This window comes from Tinamus guttatus, unplaced genomic scaffold (genome assembly GCF_059628265.1).
Source record: "Tinamus guttatus ecotype Peru unplaced genomic scaffold, ASM5962826v1 Tinamus_guttatus_pri_ptg000222l, whole genome shotgun sequence".
NCBI lineage: Eukaryota > Metazoa > Chordata > Aves > Tinamiformes > Tinamidae > Tinamus > Tinamus guttatus.
The window spans coordinates 2,228,365-2,242,916 of NW_028288756.1; the positions used below are offsets into that span (position 1 = coordinate 2,228,365).

The 14,552-nt window shown below is 36.1% G+C and overlaps 1 protein-coding gene across 2 annotated transcripts in view; it reads left to right on the top strand.

The window, feature by feature from the left end:
* The window catches only part of CDH9 (cadherin 9), a 92,843-nt gene that overhangs the window by 71,565 nt on the left and 6,726 nt on the right, over positions 1-14,552 (top strand). Inside the window, exons 6-9 of one of the 2 annotated variants that reach the window (XM_088525030.1) lie at positions 3,508-3,695; positions 5,499-5,749; positions 7,129-7,265; positions 8,637-8,758. In XM_088525030.1, coding sequence (XP_088381156.1) covers positions 3,508-3,695; positions 5,499-5,749; positions 7,129-7,265; positions 8,637-8,758 — 698 coding nt within the window. Of the gene's footprint in view, positions 1-3,507; positions 3,696-5,495; positions 5,750-7,128; positions 7,266-8,636; positions 8,759-14,552 lie in introns of both variants that reach the window. The other variant, XM_010219235.2, reaches the window with a different exon arrangement.

The following is a 14,552-nucleotide window of genomic DNA, read 5'->3' on the forward strand; positions in this document are numbered from 1 at the left end:
CTAAATCTAGGGTTCAGTCTTTGAAGACATAGTCCTATATATTCAGACAAGCAAAGCATTCACTAAATTTTGTAGCCTACCAGCTTGCACAGAGTCGGTTGGTATGATCTGCTGGAAATCTGACCATTTGGCTTCAGCACTTGTAATTTACGTTCAGCTCTTGATGTTGAAGGCTTTTGATAATCTAGACCACATTAGACATGGTTAAGGTTTTTAAAAATATCTCCATAGACTAAAAACTGGCAAACAACAGAAATCTGCCCAATAGAGAAATCTTCACAACATACTACAGATCCTTTCATCCTTGACCATTGGTTTAAACCCAGTCTCAAGTTGTTATAATCAGTGTCTGATAACTGTTTGATAGTCTGTAGATGGAAGAAATTTGCGGTTGCGGTTTAACACCTGCTGAAAAAGGTCCACATTATAAATTTTGAACTGCTTGTGGGCACTGATTGGGGACAGGATGGTTTCTCTTAAGAGATTCACCAAGGACAGAACAAGAGAGACTGATTTAGAAAATGCACTCCTGGACTTACAGAAACTTGAAAAGCACTTCAGTAGCATGGCAATAAGTACAATCAGGATAGCATAAACAAGTCAACCTAGAAAAGATTTTCAAAAATGTTAGAAAACCCTGAAAGCATAGAAGAGAGGTTTCTTTAAGTTGCCTATACTGGTTTTATCTACTTTCATGATAAGAATATGCTTCTTTTATAAAGGAGGGAGGAAGACTGAGGGTCTTATAAAGAAAGTACCATTATTTGAATTCGTGCTCAGAGTTTAATTGCTGAAAGTCACATACGGCAAATTCACATGACAAATTCAAGCCACATATTCTTAGCCAGGTATCCTGTTTGACTTCAGGAGCCATCATATTTTGGCGAATAGGAATCCTTGAACCTAAATTAGAATTCAGCGTACTGCATTCTACCAGGCTTGGCTGCTGAGTTAAAAATAAAAGCAACAAAAAAGAGAGAGAGAAAAAAAATAAAAGAATGAACAATGAGTAGAACTGCAAAATAACTTTGGCTTCTTGGACTCCTTAGCCTTTGTTCCTTCGGGTGCTCTTTCAAGTTTAGCTGAAGCCTGATATGAAAAGTAGTGAAGTCTATGGAAGCTCTGAAGAGACCTTTGGCCTAGGTCCTTAATTGTAGAGAAATTCACAATGTTTGATGCCTCACAAAACACTCTGTAGCTCGCTACTTTAGATTTCACTGAAACACATAGCATGGGCTATAGATGACCTACTTTCGGATCAATTCAGGGATGCAATTTTCATTTTGCTGATGATCCTTCCCTGTCATTTTCTTTTTCCTCAGTAGGGTGGTTTTCTACACTTCCTGGTGAATCAAACATAAGGAAACATCTGGAGGGTTTGATTTCTTCTCAGGTAGCTATGAACTGGAGCATGTCTTCAAAGTACTAACTAGCTCTGGGAGCCTGCTCCTTCCAAAAGCAATAACCTTCCCCAGTCTGTCATGTGAGGCAACATTAAGTGAAAGTATGGCCCAGATCAGAACGTGAATTGCAAGTGGAGGCAAAAGGAGTTAATGTCAAGGTACTGAAGAGCCAAAGATTGGTACCGAGAGGGGACAGAAAGGAAAGTACTAGACCACAGCGCAGAGCATCAGTTGTTCAGGCTAAAGGAAGGATTATCTGATTTTCTACTTTATTTTATATCCTGGAAGGCACACTGACCTTACACAATCAAAAGCCCTGAGTATTTTAATGGAGTAGGGGAAAAGCCTCTTCAGAACTACAACATAATGAAAACCTTAAGCTTTTGGAATTCAGTTGTACCCTAAACCAAACTAGCTCTCTCACATGCCTAAAATGTGCAGCACTCACACAATCTGCTGGAGTGCTTTCAGATGCAAAAGGCGTTTACAGCCATTATTTCTTCTGGAAGTAGTCAAAAGTGACATGATTAATTTTGTTCTTATCGTATTACTGGCTCCCCTGCCACACCCCCAAATTTGAACAAGCCTTCAAACTTACAGTTTTCTGACAGGAATCCTAATTTTCACCCCATTTTCAGCTTACTTCAAGGGAATAGCATGCATTTTAGTCTGTGCCGACTGCAGTCAAACAGACTACTACTGAGCTTTCCTTTGGAGCCTTGAATATGTATCAGCAAATATAATCTAGCATCAAGCATTAGATTCCATTTTGTTACATATCTATATAAATATAGGGTATTTCCAGTGACACTCTTTTGTACTTAGAGAATACAACTGGGGATAAAGACTCAGTCAGCACTCAAATGTCTACTGTACTCCTTGTACTTAAAAGGAACCTTTGGGACCATTTAAGTGCCTTAAAAGAAAGCAAAGGACATGTAAATAGAGGAAATGGGCTATTTCCAAAAAAGATACTTGACTGTATTATAGTGTAAGTCAATGCAATTTATACAGGTCCCTCCCAGATTGCTGTACATCTTGTCAGGTACCAATTTTGTCCAGTCCAAACCTCTAGAGTATTTTCCAATAATACCATTTCACTCAGTAAATTGATATTTGTCAACATTAGTAAATAAATGAAAATAAACATCAGGTTCTGAAATGTAAAATGTTCACAATATCAAAAAATTCTTACATTCTCTTTCTAATAAACAGCTGAAAATATTAATTTGAAAACATGCTGAGTCTTACCAGTGATATAAACTCTTCATTGTCTAGTTCTAAATGGCCAATAAAACAATGTGATTAATTCTTTTTCTGCAACACCCCATCTTTACAATTACATTTCATTTCAAATCTTGTCAGAAAATACATATAAATTCACTTTTCATACACATATTCAATATTAAAATGTCTAAGTAATCAGAATTCTTTCTGGCAAAACCTGATTATAAAAACATTAAATGAAATCAACCATTAAAAGAAGACAAAGATATGTGCAGAGTAAATTAAAGAAAATCTGAATGTATCTGCATTTCAATTAGTTATAGTGGTTAACATGAACATGTATCCAAATGCTCCTTATCATGACTTTTTAGCATATATTATCAATAGCAGCTGAATGAATTACTTTCAGATAAAGCACCTCTTGAATACGTATCTCAAAAGAGAAAAACGTTCCTATTCTATTTTAGCCTCTTTCCAAAATCCACACTGGTGAATCCAACTCTGGTGTCTTAGGAAAGCAGAGCAAAATGCTCCACTACTTTTATGTGGGAATTTTTCTAGAAGACTGAGAAGAAAAAAAAAAAAAAAAGACATGATTAAATAATCAGTACTTTGTATTCCTTATAGATGAAGAATAAGAAAAAAAAATGCATTAAAAGTGCAGCACTAAATGGCTCTGCAGAATGTCTTGAATTTTTTTTGTCAGTTTGTCAATCAGCTCTGAAACATGCTTCAAAGTTTACTATGATGACTAATGGATTCTTCCTTAAAATGTTTCAAACTGCAACTTACTTAAAAAATCCAGATGAAAGTGAAGATGTTTATTATTCAGAACAAAGTTCCTCAAAATAATAAATGCTTGATTTCAATCTCCCAGGCACCTACCTGTTCAGCTCTCCTGAATCTGCACCACCTGGGACTCCTCTTGGCAGAATTAAAGCCAATGACCCCGATGTGGGCGAGAATGCAGAGACCGAGTACAGCATCTCCAGTGGGGATGGGTCAGACATGTTTGACATCATCACTGACAAGGACACACAAGAAGGGATTATAACTGTCAAAAAGGTTTTTTTTTTTTTTTTTTTTCTTTCTCCTTTCTCCTTTATATATACTTAGCTCTGCAGGTGTTAAGGATATTTTACCTTGTTCTAGGGGAAGGGAGGGTAGATCTAGCAAGAGGTCAAGTTGCCATAGCATTAGTTTTGTTCTTCTCTTTCTTCAGCATCTTTCTGTTACTTTCAGGTCTTGAGGGAAATTTCCTGGCATGTCATTTCACATAAAGCAATATTTCTGTGGCTACTGTCTGTTTGGTGTATAAACTCTCACATGCAGTGGTTTTGAATTAGGCTGTGGAAACCTGCCGGAGTTCAATTCGTAGTGGGGTTATCAGTTGACTGCTGCAGCCAGGCTCACAAGGGTCCGAGGCTTTCCTGACAGTTTAATTTTGATGAACTTATACCTCTGAGGCTAACCTGTTCCTCTCTAATTTGCCTGGAAAACTGCAGGAGTCTCTTACCCAAAATGCTGAGTTCAGACCTTCAATACCTGAAAGCTCTATTGGTTTAATCTTGGTGAAACTTAAGTTGCTGCATATCATGTCAATGGAAGCCCAAGGTGCAAAGCAATAGGCGGAAATTTAATTCAAAATACTTTATCTGATTATTTATTGATTGCTTTTGAGAGTTCAGACTTCTAAACTTACAAAAAAGTGGAGATAGCACTACCAGGCTACAGTTACTGTTATTTTACATTAGACATTAGAACAGATCCTATACGGAAGGCTCCCATGATAATGTCAGCTATGAACACTATGCTCAGTTTTATTCATATGGTGTTTGTTGTGAAAAGTTTGCATTTATAGGGAACACAGATTTATATGCAACCATTTTCGGAGAGGTGCATGAATATTTGTGTGTGCGTGCATGCATATTGGTATATATATGAACGTATAGGTACATATGGAATGAACATGAATAGTTCAGAGATAATTCTGAATAGTTCATAAACAGAATTGCCCCAAAACTGGAAGGTCTGGTTAACACAGAACTTGTGTAGATACCCCAAAACATTTACCTGAATTACATGCTTCATTTCTTATTTCTAAAGAGCTAGAAGTCTAGGTGCTCAGAAACACTGACAGATGGTGTTAGTGAAAGCAGAAAAAAAATGTATGTTGGGACACAAGCTTCAAAATGAAAAGGGCAGTTTTGTTAATGTTTGTCCTGGTAGTGGAATGTCGGTGTCAGTCATTCATCCAGAAGCACAGGCTCTGCAGTTTCTGTAGAACTCTACTTTAAATCTGGCATTTCGCAATTTTTGAGTGTTAAATTTATGTAACATCTTGACATTAGATTTAATAACATCTTGAATAAGTTTTAATATGTGGATAAGTGTGGACACTGAGGTTATAATGTAAATATCGCATATATTGGATGTCAGAGTTCAAAGTTTTTCTTCTCACTCTGGAATTTAGAGGCCAGAGGTAAGTCTGGTTTGCTCCTGATACAGAACAGGCAGGGGTAGATGGTAATGGAGGGAGGAAAGTGCATACAGGATAGACAGTCTTTAGGAATCGGCATAACTGGTTTATTGTCATAGAGGTGAAAAAAATAAGATTGAGTAGTTCCTACATCTAGAGTCTTCCTACTTTTCTATAGCTTGATTCCTCTTGTAAGAGAAAATCTGTTTTTCTGGGAATCTGAAGAAGTAGTAGGCAGATAAAAGTATAAAACCCTCAGTTTTATTTGACTTTAATTGTACCTTAATAAAGCCTAGACTTCTAAATCAGCATTATAAAACTGACTCACTTTTCTTGTAAAATGACATCGTTTTCTTTATTATTATTACTATTATTTGCTTCCCCAGCAGCTGGATTTTGAGAACAAGATGTTATACACCTTAAGAGTGGAAGCAACCAACACGCATCCTGATCCCCGTTTTCTCCAGCTGGGGCCATTTAAAGACACAGCTCTGGTCAAAATTTCCGTGGAAGACATAGATGAGCCTCCAGTGTTCAGCAAAACCTCTTATTTAATAGAGGTAGATGAAGATGTCAAGGAAGGAAATATTATTGGGCAGGTTGTAGCCCAAGATCCAGATATAACCAAGAATGCAATAAAGTAAGCCCTCACACAAAATAAAATGATTTAGATTTAGATTGAATTTCACACATAAAATGTGATAGGTACACAATGTAGGAGTGAGTAATTACTCGGGTAATTAACCCCACAAGTAGCTAAACCCCACAAAGGTCACTGAAATACGTGAAGCAGAGAAATATCTATTGTGATATGACAAACACAGGTAATACAATACAGGAGATGTTTCTGAAAGGGAGCATAGAGTCACAAGGTAAAAGGAAAGCAAGGGGGTCAGCATGTAACATGCATCATGTTCTAGCGCCTTCACCAAACCTTTCACAGGATTACGCTTTTAAGCCATGCTTCCAAAGTCAAACTTATGTAAGATACTCAAATAGTACATTTCCACCTCCCCGCTGGTTGATAGCAGTCAGCCTTCTGTATCTCACCTTTGGCAGAGCCAGTGAGGAAAACAGCCCCCTAGACATTACACTGCCTACACTGCTCCATAGCTTAACTATTTAATGATCACCATTTGTACAGTATGTTAAATAAGAAATGACTGTGAGAAAGTCATAACAATTAGAGGTAAATGCTCCGTACTGTGAAATTGCTGTAATTGTTAGCCATCTGCTATTATTATCTGCAGTGACAAATACAACACTGAAATTCATATATTCACCATGCAGCTGACTAGAAAGCCTGATTTCTACATTTCTGAACAAAAAGGGTATGACCTGAAGCACAATTTGGAGAAGGAGCTATGAGAGGAGAAAAAGAAATATAATATTTTTAAGTAAACTATGAAAAAACACATTAATTTAACCTGTTTATAGAAGGCAATCATTAGCCTCTAGATCAAAGAACACCCATAAAAATGACTTTTCTCTTCATAGGAAAGAACTAGGCAAGTGAAAGCATGAAAATTAGATTTTAAGGACTTCCATCTCGAACAACTACATAATCCAAAAATTTCCCTATGATTTTGGTGGTCCCTGTAATATACCAAAAATTTTCAAGTGATATTTAGTAATATCTGCAATGTTTGTCCTTTGATGGCTGAGCTCTGTAGAAAGCAATTAACTTGTGAAAATACTATCTAAGGATGTTCACTTTCAGTTAAGCCACTGCTATTCTGAAATTCAGGTTATAAGCTAAAATAAGATTTTGAATCTCTGAGAAACCTCTAATAAACTGCCTACATAAATGGTTTTCCCTTCATCCCCCTCACTGTTTTTAAAACTTGTTTCTCAGAATCTGCAACATGCTGCGCTCCTTAAGCAACTGCAGGGAAGCTCAGGTACTTGTTAGGAAAACATCCTCTGTTAATGATGGGAAAATGAGAAATTTTTAATAGGTGGCTATGAGCTAAACTGTAACAATACATATTGACATTCAGATGTACTGTATTTTGACAGATATTCTGTGGATCGGCATACTGACCTTGACAGAATATTTAACATCCATTCAGGAAATGGATCCTTATTTATCTCCAAGCCACTTGACCGGGAAGAAACTCCCTGGCACAATATCACTGTCATAGCAACTGAAATAAGTAAGTCAGAGACTATTTAGCAAGAAGAACATTAGAAGTAAAATAAATTAAATAAACAAAACTTTTCAGTATTTATGATTTATCTTGTTTCATTAAGTTTGTCCTTATCCAATTATTGTCAATGGACAGAGTATCTTTAAGTTCAGCTTATCCCTATCTTTGCCCACTGGAGAAAAAGAGGATTTGAAGTTCTCAGGCTGAACAAAACTGCGTAGAGGAGTTGTTAGACAAGTTCTCTGAGAATTCCCAGAAATTATTTAGGTGGCAAGAGATATATCAGATTTGTCCTAAATTCAGTCCCTAGTTTAGGGGAAATCCTTTGGAAAAAAGGAGGTCATGGCTGGACAGAAAAAACATTGTCACAGTGACCCCTTCAAGCCAGGGGAAAAGTTATATTTATCTTCAATCCATTGTAACCCATCCCAGGCAACATCTTCAGCTGATGCCAGGATCAGAGAAAACTACTCCTCCAGGCCTGAAGAAAATCTGGCCCTGCACCTTTCCTCTCCCCCCCCCCCCCCTTTTTTTTTCTGTTTTGTTGGATGCTTTTGCTGGACACATCTGGATGCCTCTTGAATGTCTTTTCCTTTCCAGCAACCAACAACAGGCATCAGAGGGGGGACAGAGAGAAAGATAACTGTCTGCAGGGAAGAGCTTTTTTCCTTCTTATCCCTTTCCTCATGCTTCTTTATGAACTCCAGGCATCTAGAAGCTTAACAGGAGGGAGAGGTATTTGGAGAGATATATACCCATTTTCAAGAAGACTAATACCTTTTCTTTATACATATTTTTTTCATAATTTGCCAAATACAGTCTCCATTTTCAATATTTCTGCTGTTAGATTCATCTCCAGCTATAGCTTGACCTAGGGGATCAAGACTGTGAATATCAACTGATAATAACAGCTACACATACCTTTTTTTTTTTTTTTTTTTTTTGCTTTGACATTCAAAGGAGCAACAAGGGACAACTTTTATTAATTTTTTAACTAATGGACACAATTTAACTGCTTTTCTGCTTTGAACCAATAAATGCTACTCTTGACAGCTCTACCTCGGAAAACAGCTCTCTGAAATGATTCATTTATTCCACTGATGTGTGGAATACAAGTGAGACATCAATAATAACTGTGGCCTGTTTTTAATGAAAATCAATTTAAATAGACATTGTATTATTTCAAAATAAATTCACTTGTTTCAAATATAAGTATGGCTCTTAGACCTATCATAATGATCAAGATAAATGAACATTTCTGATGTGTGTTGGAAAAAAAGCACATTTGATAATTTCAGGTCTTTTCTAAAGTTTTACTCTTTACAGTGAACTATGATTTCTTTTCTTTTTCTTTTTCTTTTTTTTCTTTTTTTCCAGATAATCCCAAACAAAGTAGCCAGATACCTGTCTTCATCCGGATTTTAGACATAAATGATCATGCACCAGAATTTGCCAAATACTATGAAACATTTGTTTGTGAAAATGCAAAAGCAGGACAGGTAAATACATATTTACATCATGATGTAAATTTGTAAAAATTTGTAAAAACTGTGCTTAATACTGTTAACACTTAAGTAAGTGTATCATAATCTGAACGGATGAACACAAACCCCTCTCTTTAGTTCCTGCCTTCTACTGAACTTACCGATTGTTTCAAGGAAATAAAGGGATGTAAAATTTGACACTAATATAATATAAAATCTTAATTTAAGGTAGTTTTATTTTTCACCACTTATATCAGAAAATATATTTTAGAACTTGCATAACACCACAAAATATTTACAGGCAATACAAATAATACAGATATAGTAATAGATAATGACAGAAGATAGGTAGTATAGATAATCCTGTTTCTTTCTGGGATTTTCTTCCAAGGCTTAGCTGATGTAGTCCCATCCTCAAGCATTTAAAAAAAAAAGCTTAAATAAAAGAGAAACATAACAAAAAAAGTCTTTACAAGAATAAAAGAGTTGTTTCAATGTTAGATTAAAATTCAGTCTGCGTTGGAGTTGAATTTAGGCAAACTATCTTGGCAATCCTGTACTGAAAATAACATCGATGTCACCAGAAGTGGAAGGAGGATCTCTGGTCCTATGAAACTGTAGAAAGAGGAAGTATGTGTAATTTACCAGTTGAAATTTTAATGATATTTTATCACTTATTTAAAAGGTACATATATATTTGTGCATGCACATATATATATACATATATAAAAGGAAGAAAACAGGATATGGTGAAATGCTGAAATTTATATCCACCCTACCCACTTTTCCTTCAATGCAACCAATTCTGGAAGTTAGGCAAGTGGTTTACAAAGGCACAAGATACTTTGAGTGAAATCAGTTGGTAAAAGGTTCCTAGCCATGTTTTTTTTTTTTTTTTTTTTCATGAGTCATTATTTTTCAGGCATATGACATACAGAGGAATATGTATATCAAAATGTAGTGATAAATTAACAGTCAAGAAAATTATAACATCAGAAAAATGAGCAGGGTGCTTCTTTCAGAACAACTGCAGTTTATGATCAAAACATGGCATTTTAACAAGTGGTATAAATTATCATATAAGCATGTAGTTCAAGGCTTAGAGAATGAGCAAAGCTATTCCACAAACTTGTACCCTCATGTTCTCATTTGTGATTTATAACCTGCTTTTCTAGCTTGAGTACATTCAGAAAACTTGAGCCATTTATACTGAATAACTGGCATGCAATCTAACTGCTCTCTGTGCCACAAAATCTCTTTGCATGACAAGAAATTGAAAACAAATAAATCTGGAAACTTTAGTGTAATGATTGATATCAGAAGTGTTATACTTTTATTGCGTAATATGAAGAAAGGCTCCAAAGATTCCAAAAGAAAGTTTCTAATGCAATTAATCATGTGCAAGATTCTGAATTAGAAAATATTATTTCTCTTCTATATTTGAACCAAGTTTAGCCCACGTGTATGACTTGTCAGTTTTCTTAACCCAAATTCTAGGTAGTCCAGCACAGTTGATGAAATCTCCAGGAACATATAGCATTTCATTGACCTTTCTGGTAAATTTTATACATTTGTAAATACAGTGATGACAGAGGTCTATTAGTTATACTAATGTTATTCAGACCTCCCATCTGTCTAGCATATCAATGTAATTCCAGGAATCCTTTTACCTAATTGAAAAAATGATCTATAATAATACTAGAAAGACAGTATGCATCTAGTGTAACTCCCCCAGCTCTCATTCCTATTCCTGTGGCAGTCACACATAACTTGTGGTGCAGAAGAATGGGAGATCCAGATTTTCTTCTATTTTTTTTTTAACAGTTGTATTCTTCAAAATCTGAAATCGCATTTGGGCATTGATACATAGTTGACTTAGCATCATAGAAACAAAGGACCTTCACTAGACTACTTTTATTTTGATGTCCCAAAGATTAGCAAAGAATAAAGAGATGCAAACTTGAACACTTTGGGCAGAGACACTATATTCCAGATAGCCTGTGCTCTTTAGTGCTCATGTTTATCAGTCTTCCTAGAACAGCATAAAGATATTAAACCATGTTGTGCTCCTTTACTGCTATTCCTCCTCATTTTAGAGACCAGCTAAAGCAGCTGGCTTATTAGTATCATAATTGCTTCCTGACACATCACAGTAGTGCTTCTACCTCTGGTGCCCACAGCAGGAGGGCCAGATTGAGAAGATAAATATATTTAGTTAATTTTTGAAAGATTTTTTTTTTAATCGGCCCAGCTATTAATCACACTGCTCTCTAAATCTCAGTCGCATCAGGAAGCAGCCAGAATGATCAAATATTGCTCTCCACTGCCAAGTTACATTATTCATTCTCAATATCAGCAGATATTAGAGGCTCCATTTGTGATTTTTAAGATAGCCCTCAGAGGGTCAGGGGAGAGAAAATCCTATAGAGTGTCCCCCCTTCTCCTGCCACTCCTTTGTCTCCAAGCAACAATATAATTTGGAAGAAATATTATTACTAGAGATACATGAGAATCTACATTAGATTGATTGCCACGTGAGCCTTATCCACCTGGCTAATCCCATGCTAAAGAGGATATGATCTAGCCTTCCCTTAGGACAATTTAAAAATCTCTAACCCTTCAGTGGACAGTGAAAGTCCCAGGAACTCCCCAGATACTCCTTGGTAAAAGTTCTCTCACGCCCTAGTCCTGGGAATTATTTGGGATTTTTTTTTAGAAAATCAGTCCTCTCCAAGAGAACCATGAAAAGTGACTTGAATAGGAGACTGAATCAAGTGGGAAAAAAAAGTAACAATTCAGCTAATTTCAACATCCATCAACTACAATATTTTTTAAGAAACGTGGTTTTTGTTGTCTCTTTTCCTTGATGTTATATTCTTTCCTGCCATTTAGGGGCTCCCAAACATCAGAACAGAGGAAGAGTTTGTTTTGTCATTCAGAAAGCTGACAGATTTTTCTTTTGACTACTCTGGATAGACTCCCACTTTAAGATGAGGCAGAAAGAGATAACATTTTTCATGTAGCCATTTAGTTTTCAGTATCAAACTGCTTATACTTATTCTAGGTAGATACTTATTGGCTTTATTTAGTGACCCATGTTAATACTCTGTCTCTCCTTTAAAATAGGAAAGAGATCAAAAGCCACTTATTCAACTTCTGCTTTAAAATTGCTAGAATTTGTACGAAACAAAGCCAACACTTGAAAAACTTTTTTTTTTTCATTAGCAAGCACGAAATTTGGTTAAATGGCAAATATTTTAGAACATTTCATAAGACAGAAAGCACTGAAATCAAAAGCCCATTTGCGCTTGCACACGTGGCAGTAGCATGATCGCTGCTGCTTACTGCAGCTAGCACCATAAAGTAACACAGGTCTGAGTATCTTGAACATGCCTGAAGATTTTTGAACTCTCAGCCTCCAAAACCGCAAGATAAAGTATCCACCTACAACTGGATTGACTTCAAAAATGCCTTGGTAGCAGAGATCTTAAAGCATATTACTACTTTATAAAGAAATGTAGCCACTTCCAAATCTTCTGCAAAACTTTCATCTCATAAGCTTACCACTGTGCTATGTTATTATGATATTCCAGACTACTTAATGATTGGCCTTGCCTGTGCATGTAGGCAGGAAAAGGAGTGAGGGAAAGACAGAAGAGGAGAAAGATGCTCTCCCACCTTTCTCCCCATTGCCACTGTGAAAAACGATGTTCTCATGATTGTTAGTAGCACAGGCTCTCCAAAAGTATTTTTTCCATAGTTCATCACAGATAAAGCAGGTGTGGCACCTCACTCAAAACAATACTTGCAGAACAAAACAAGCTTAATAAATTGCAAGAAACGACAAAGACATGGCTCCACGATCTCAGACTTGTTCTGTTCCCTCCTAAACAACTTCTAAAAAAGGGAACAAACAAAACCAAACAACAAAATGCCACAGACATCCCTTTTGCAAATGACTAGTAATATATTTTAAGTCTTATCTCAGAAGCTGGCAAAGCTAGAGAAAATGACAGTTGAAAAATTGCCCTGTGTTACACAATATCCAGGTTTAACTAAGGACATAATATAACAAGAATCAAATCCCAAACACTTCAAATGAATTCAAGGCCTCCTCCTTTGCAGGTGCATAATCCCATACTTGAAGAAGGACAAAACTCAGCAGCTGTTACTGCTAAGCATTTCTAGCTTAACAATGTCAATCTCCAATGGTCTTACTTCTCTGATATAAGAAGTACAAATTTCATCCTGTATGACAACTGCATTGTCTTAAAGCTTCGGAAACACACTGTCTAAAACAGCACAGAATCCTTAAAGTTCTATGAAAATGGCATTATTTTTCACTCTCTTATTCAAAGAGAATTATAAAGGAAGGAAATTAGGAAAAAAAAAGTGTTTTTAAAATATAAATACCAATGACTAATTATGCTGCCTGATATCTTTAAAAGAAGCAGTGTAAAACTGCATTGACGATATTCTAATTGTATAAAATTCTGTTTTATTGGAAGAAATTTTTAACCTGAAAACATATTGTGTCTGTCCTCCCATAGTCCCCATCTTTTCCACTCTTTTTAACAAGCCTTTTAAGAATGCATATAAAGCATGTTACTGCATCAGTAAAATATGTACCCTGGAGGCAAGATGCAGCTGTCAACTGTACACTAGACATACCAAAATAGTGCAGGCTGAAAACCTCACCTAAAGAGAGGCTAGCTAATGCTGATCTCTGCTGCTGGCTTAGCTTTATTTTAAAGGTCCCTGTGCTTCCTTTTAGGGGCAAATGCAAGGCTGAGCCCTTGACCCAGGATTCCTGAATCTGTGCAGCTTGCCTTTTCCAGGGGCATGGTCTCAAGAAGAGCAGGACATGCTGTGACATGCTCAGGGACCTTTATTATTTCAAAATGCTCAACTAGCTCAAAAGAGTACAGGGAAGTAACAGATATATGCAGGGAATCTGTTCTCAGGCCTCCTGCAAGGCAGCTTTGTAGCCAGAAATGAGTAAACACCATGCTTTTGACTTTCCAGGTTCCTTTTTTCCGGAGCTGAATATAAATATGAATATAAATATCTATACAAGAGCCAGAGAATTACCTAAAATCACGTTTGATTGCAGCACAAGTCATGGCCTTAAGAACACAGCAGTCTGGAGAAAAAGACAAAATAGTATTAATGTCAAAATAAACGGATGCCAGTGGGAAATAGTCACAAACCCTTTAAAAGAATCCCTGTCCCCGCCATGAAAGACATCTTCCAACTTCAGGGGAAATAATTCCTCATTCGTGACTCCCCCTATATTTCCAGGCTATAAAACTTCTTCAGCCTGAGTATTAAAAAATAATTTATATCAAATGTTTAATATTGAATTTTCATTATCCTCACAGATAAGTGACCCCTAAGAATTTGAGTTTACCTGATAAAATCAATTAAAGAGTATGATGGTCTTTCTTCAAACACATATGCAGAACATATGCACACACACACACTCAGAGCAATAGAAGAATGACAGAAATGCTGCATTTTCCAAATTGAGCTCAGTCATGTGGGAAGTTATGGCAGGAAAAAAAAAACAGAAGTTAAAAAATATATGTTTTTTTTCATTTAAGTCTAATATGCTTGAATCATATTAGACTAAAAGTATTTTCTTGAAATAACTCTTCCCTCATAAATCATAAAATGTCAGAGATCTTTTTCTGAAGCTGAGGTGAAGAGTGATCATAACTGCTTCAAAAGGGAAGAAGAATGCGTTTCCGATTTAAAATTACAAAATGTACACAAAGCAATACTAGATTTACCTTTAAAACCACTATAT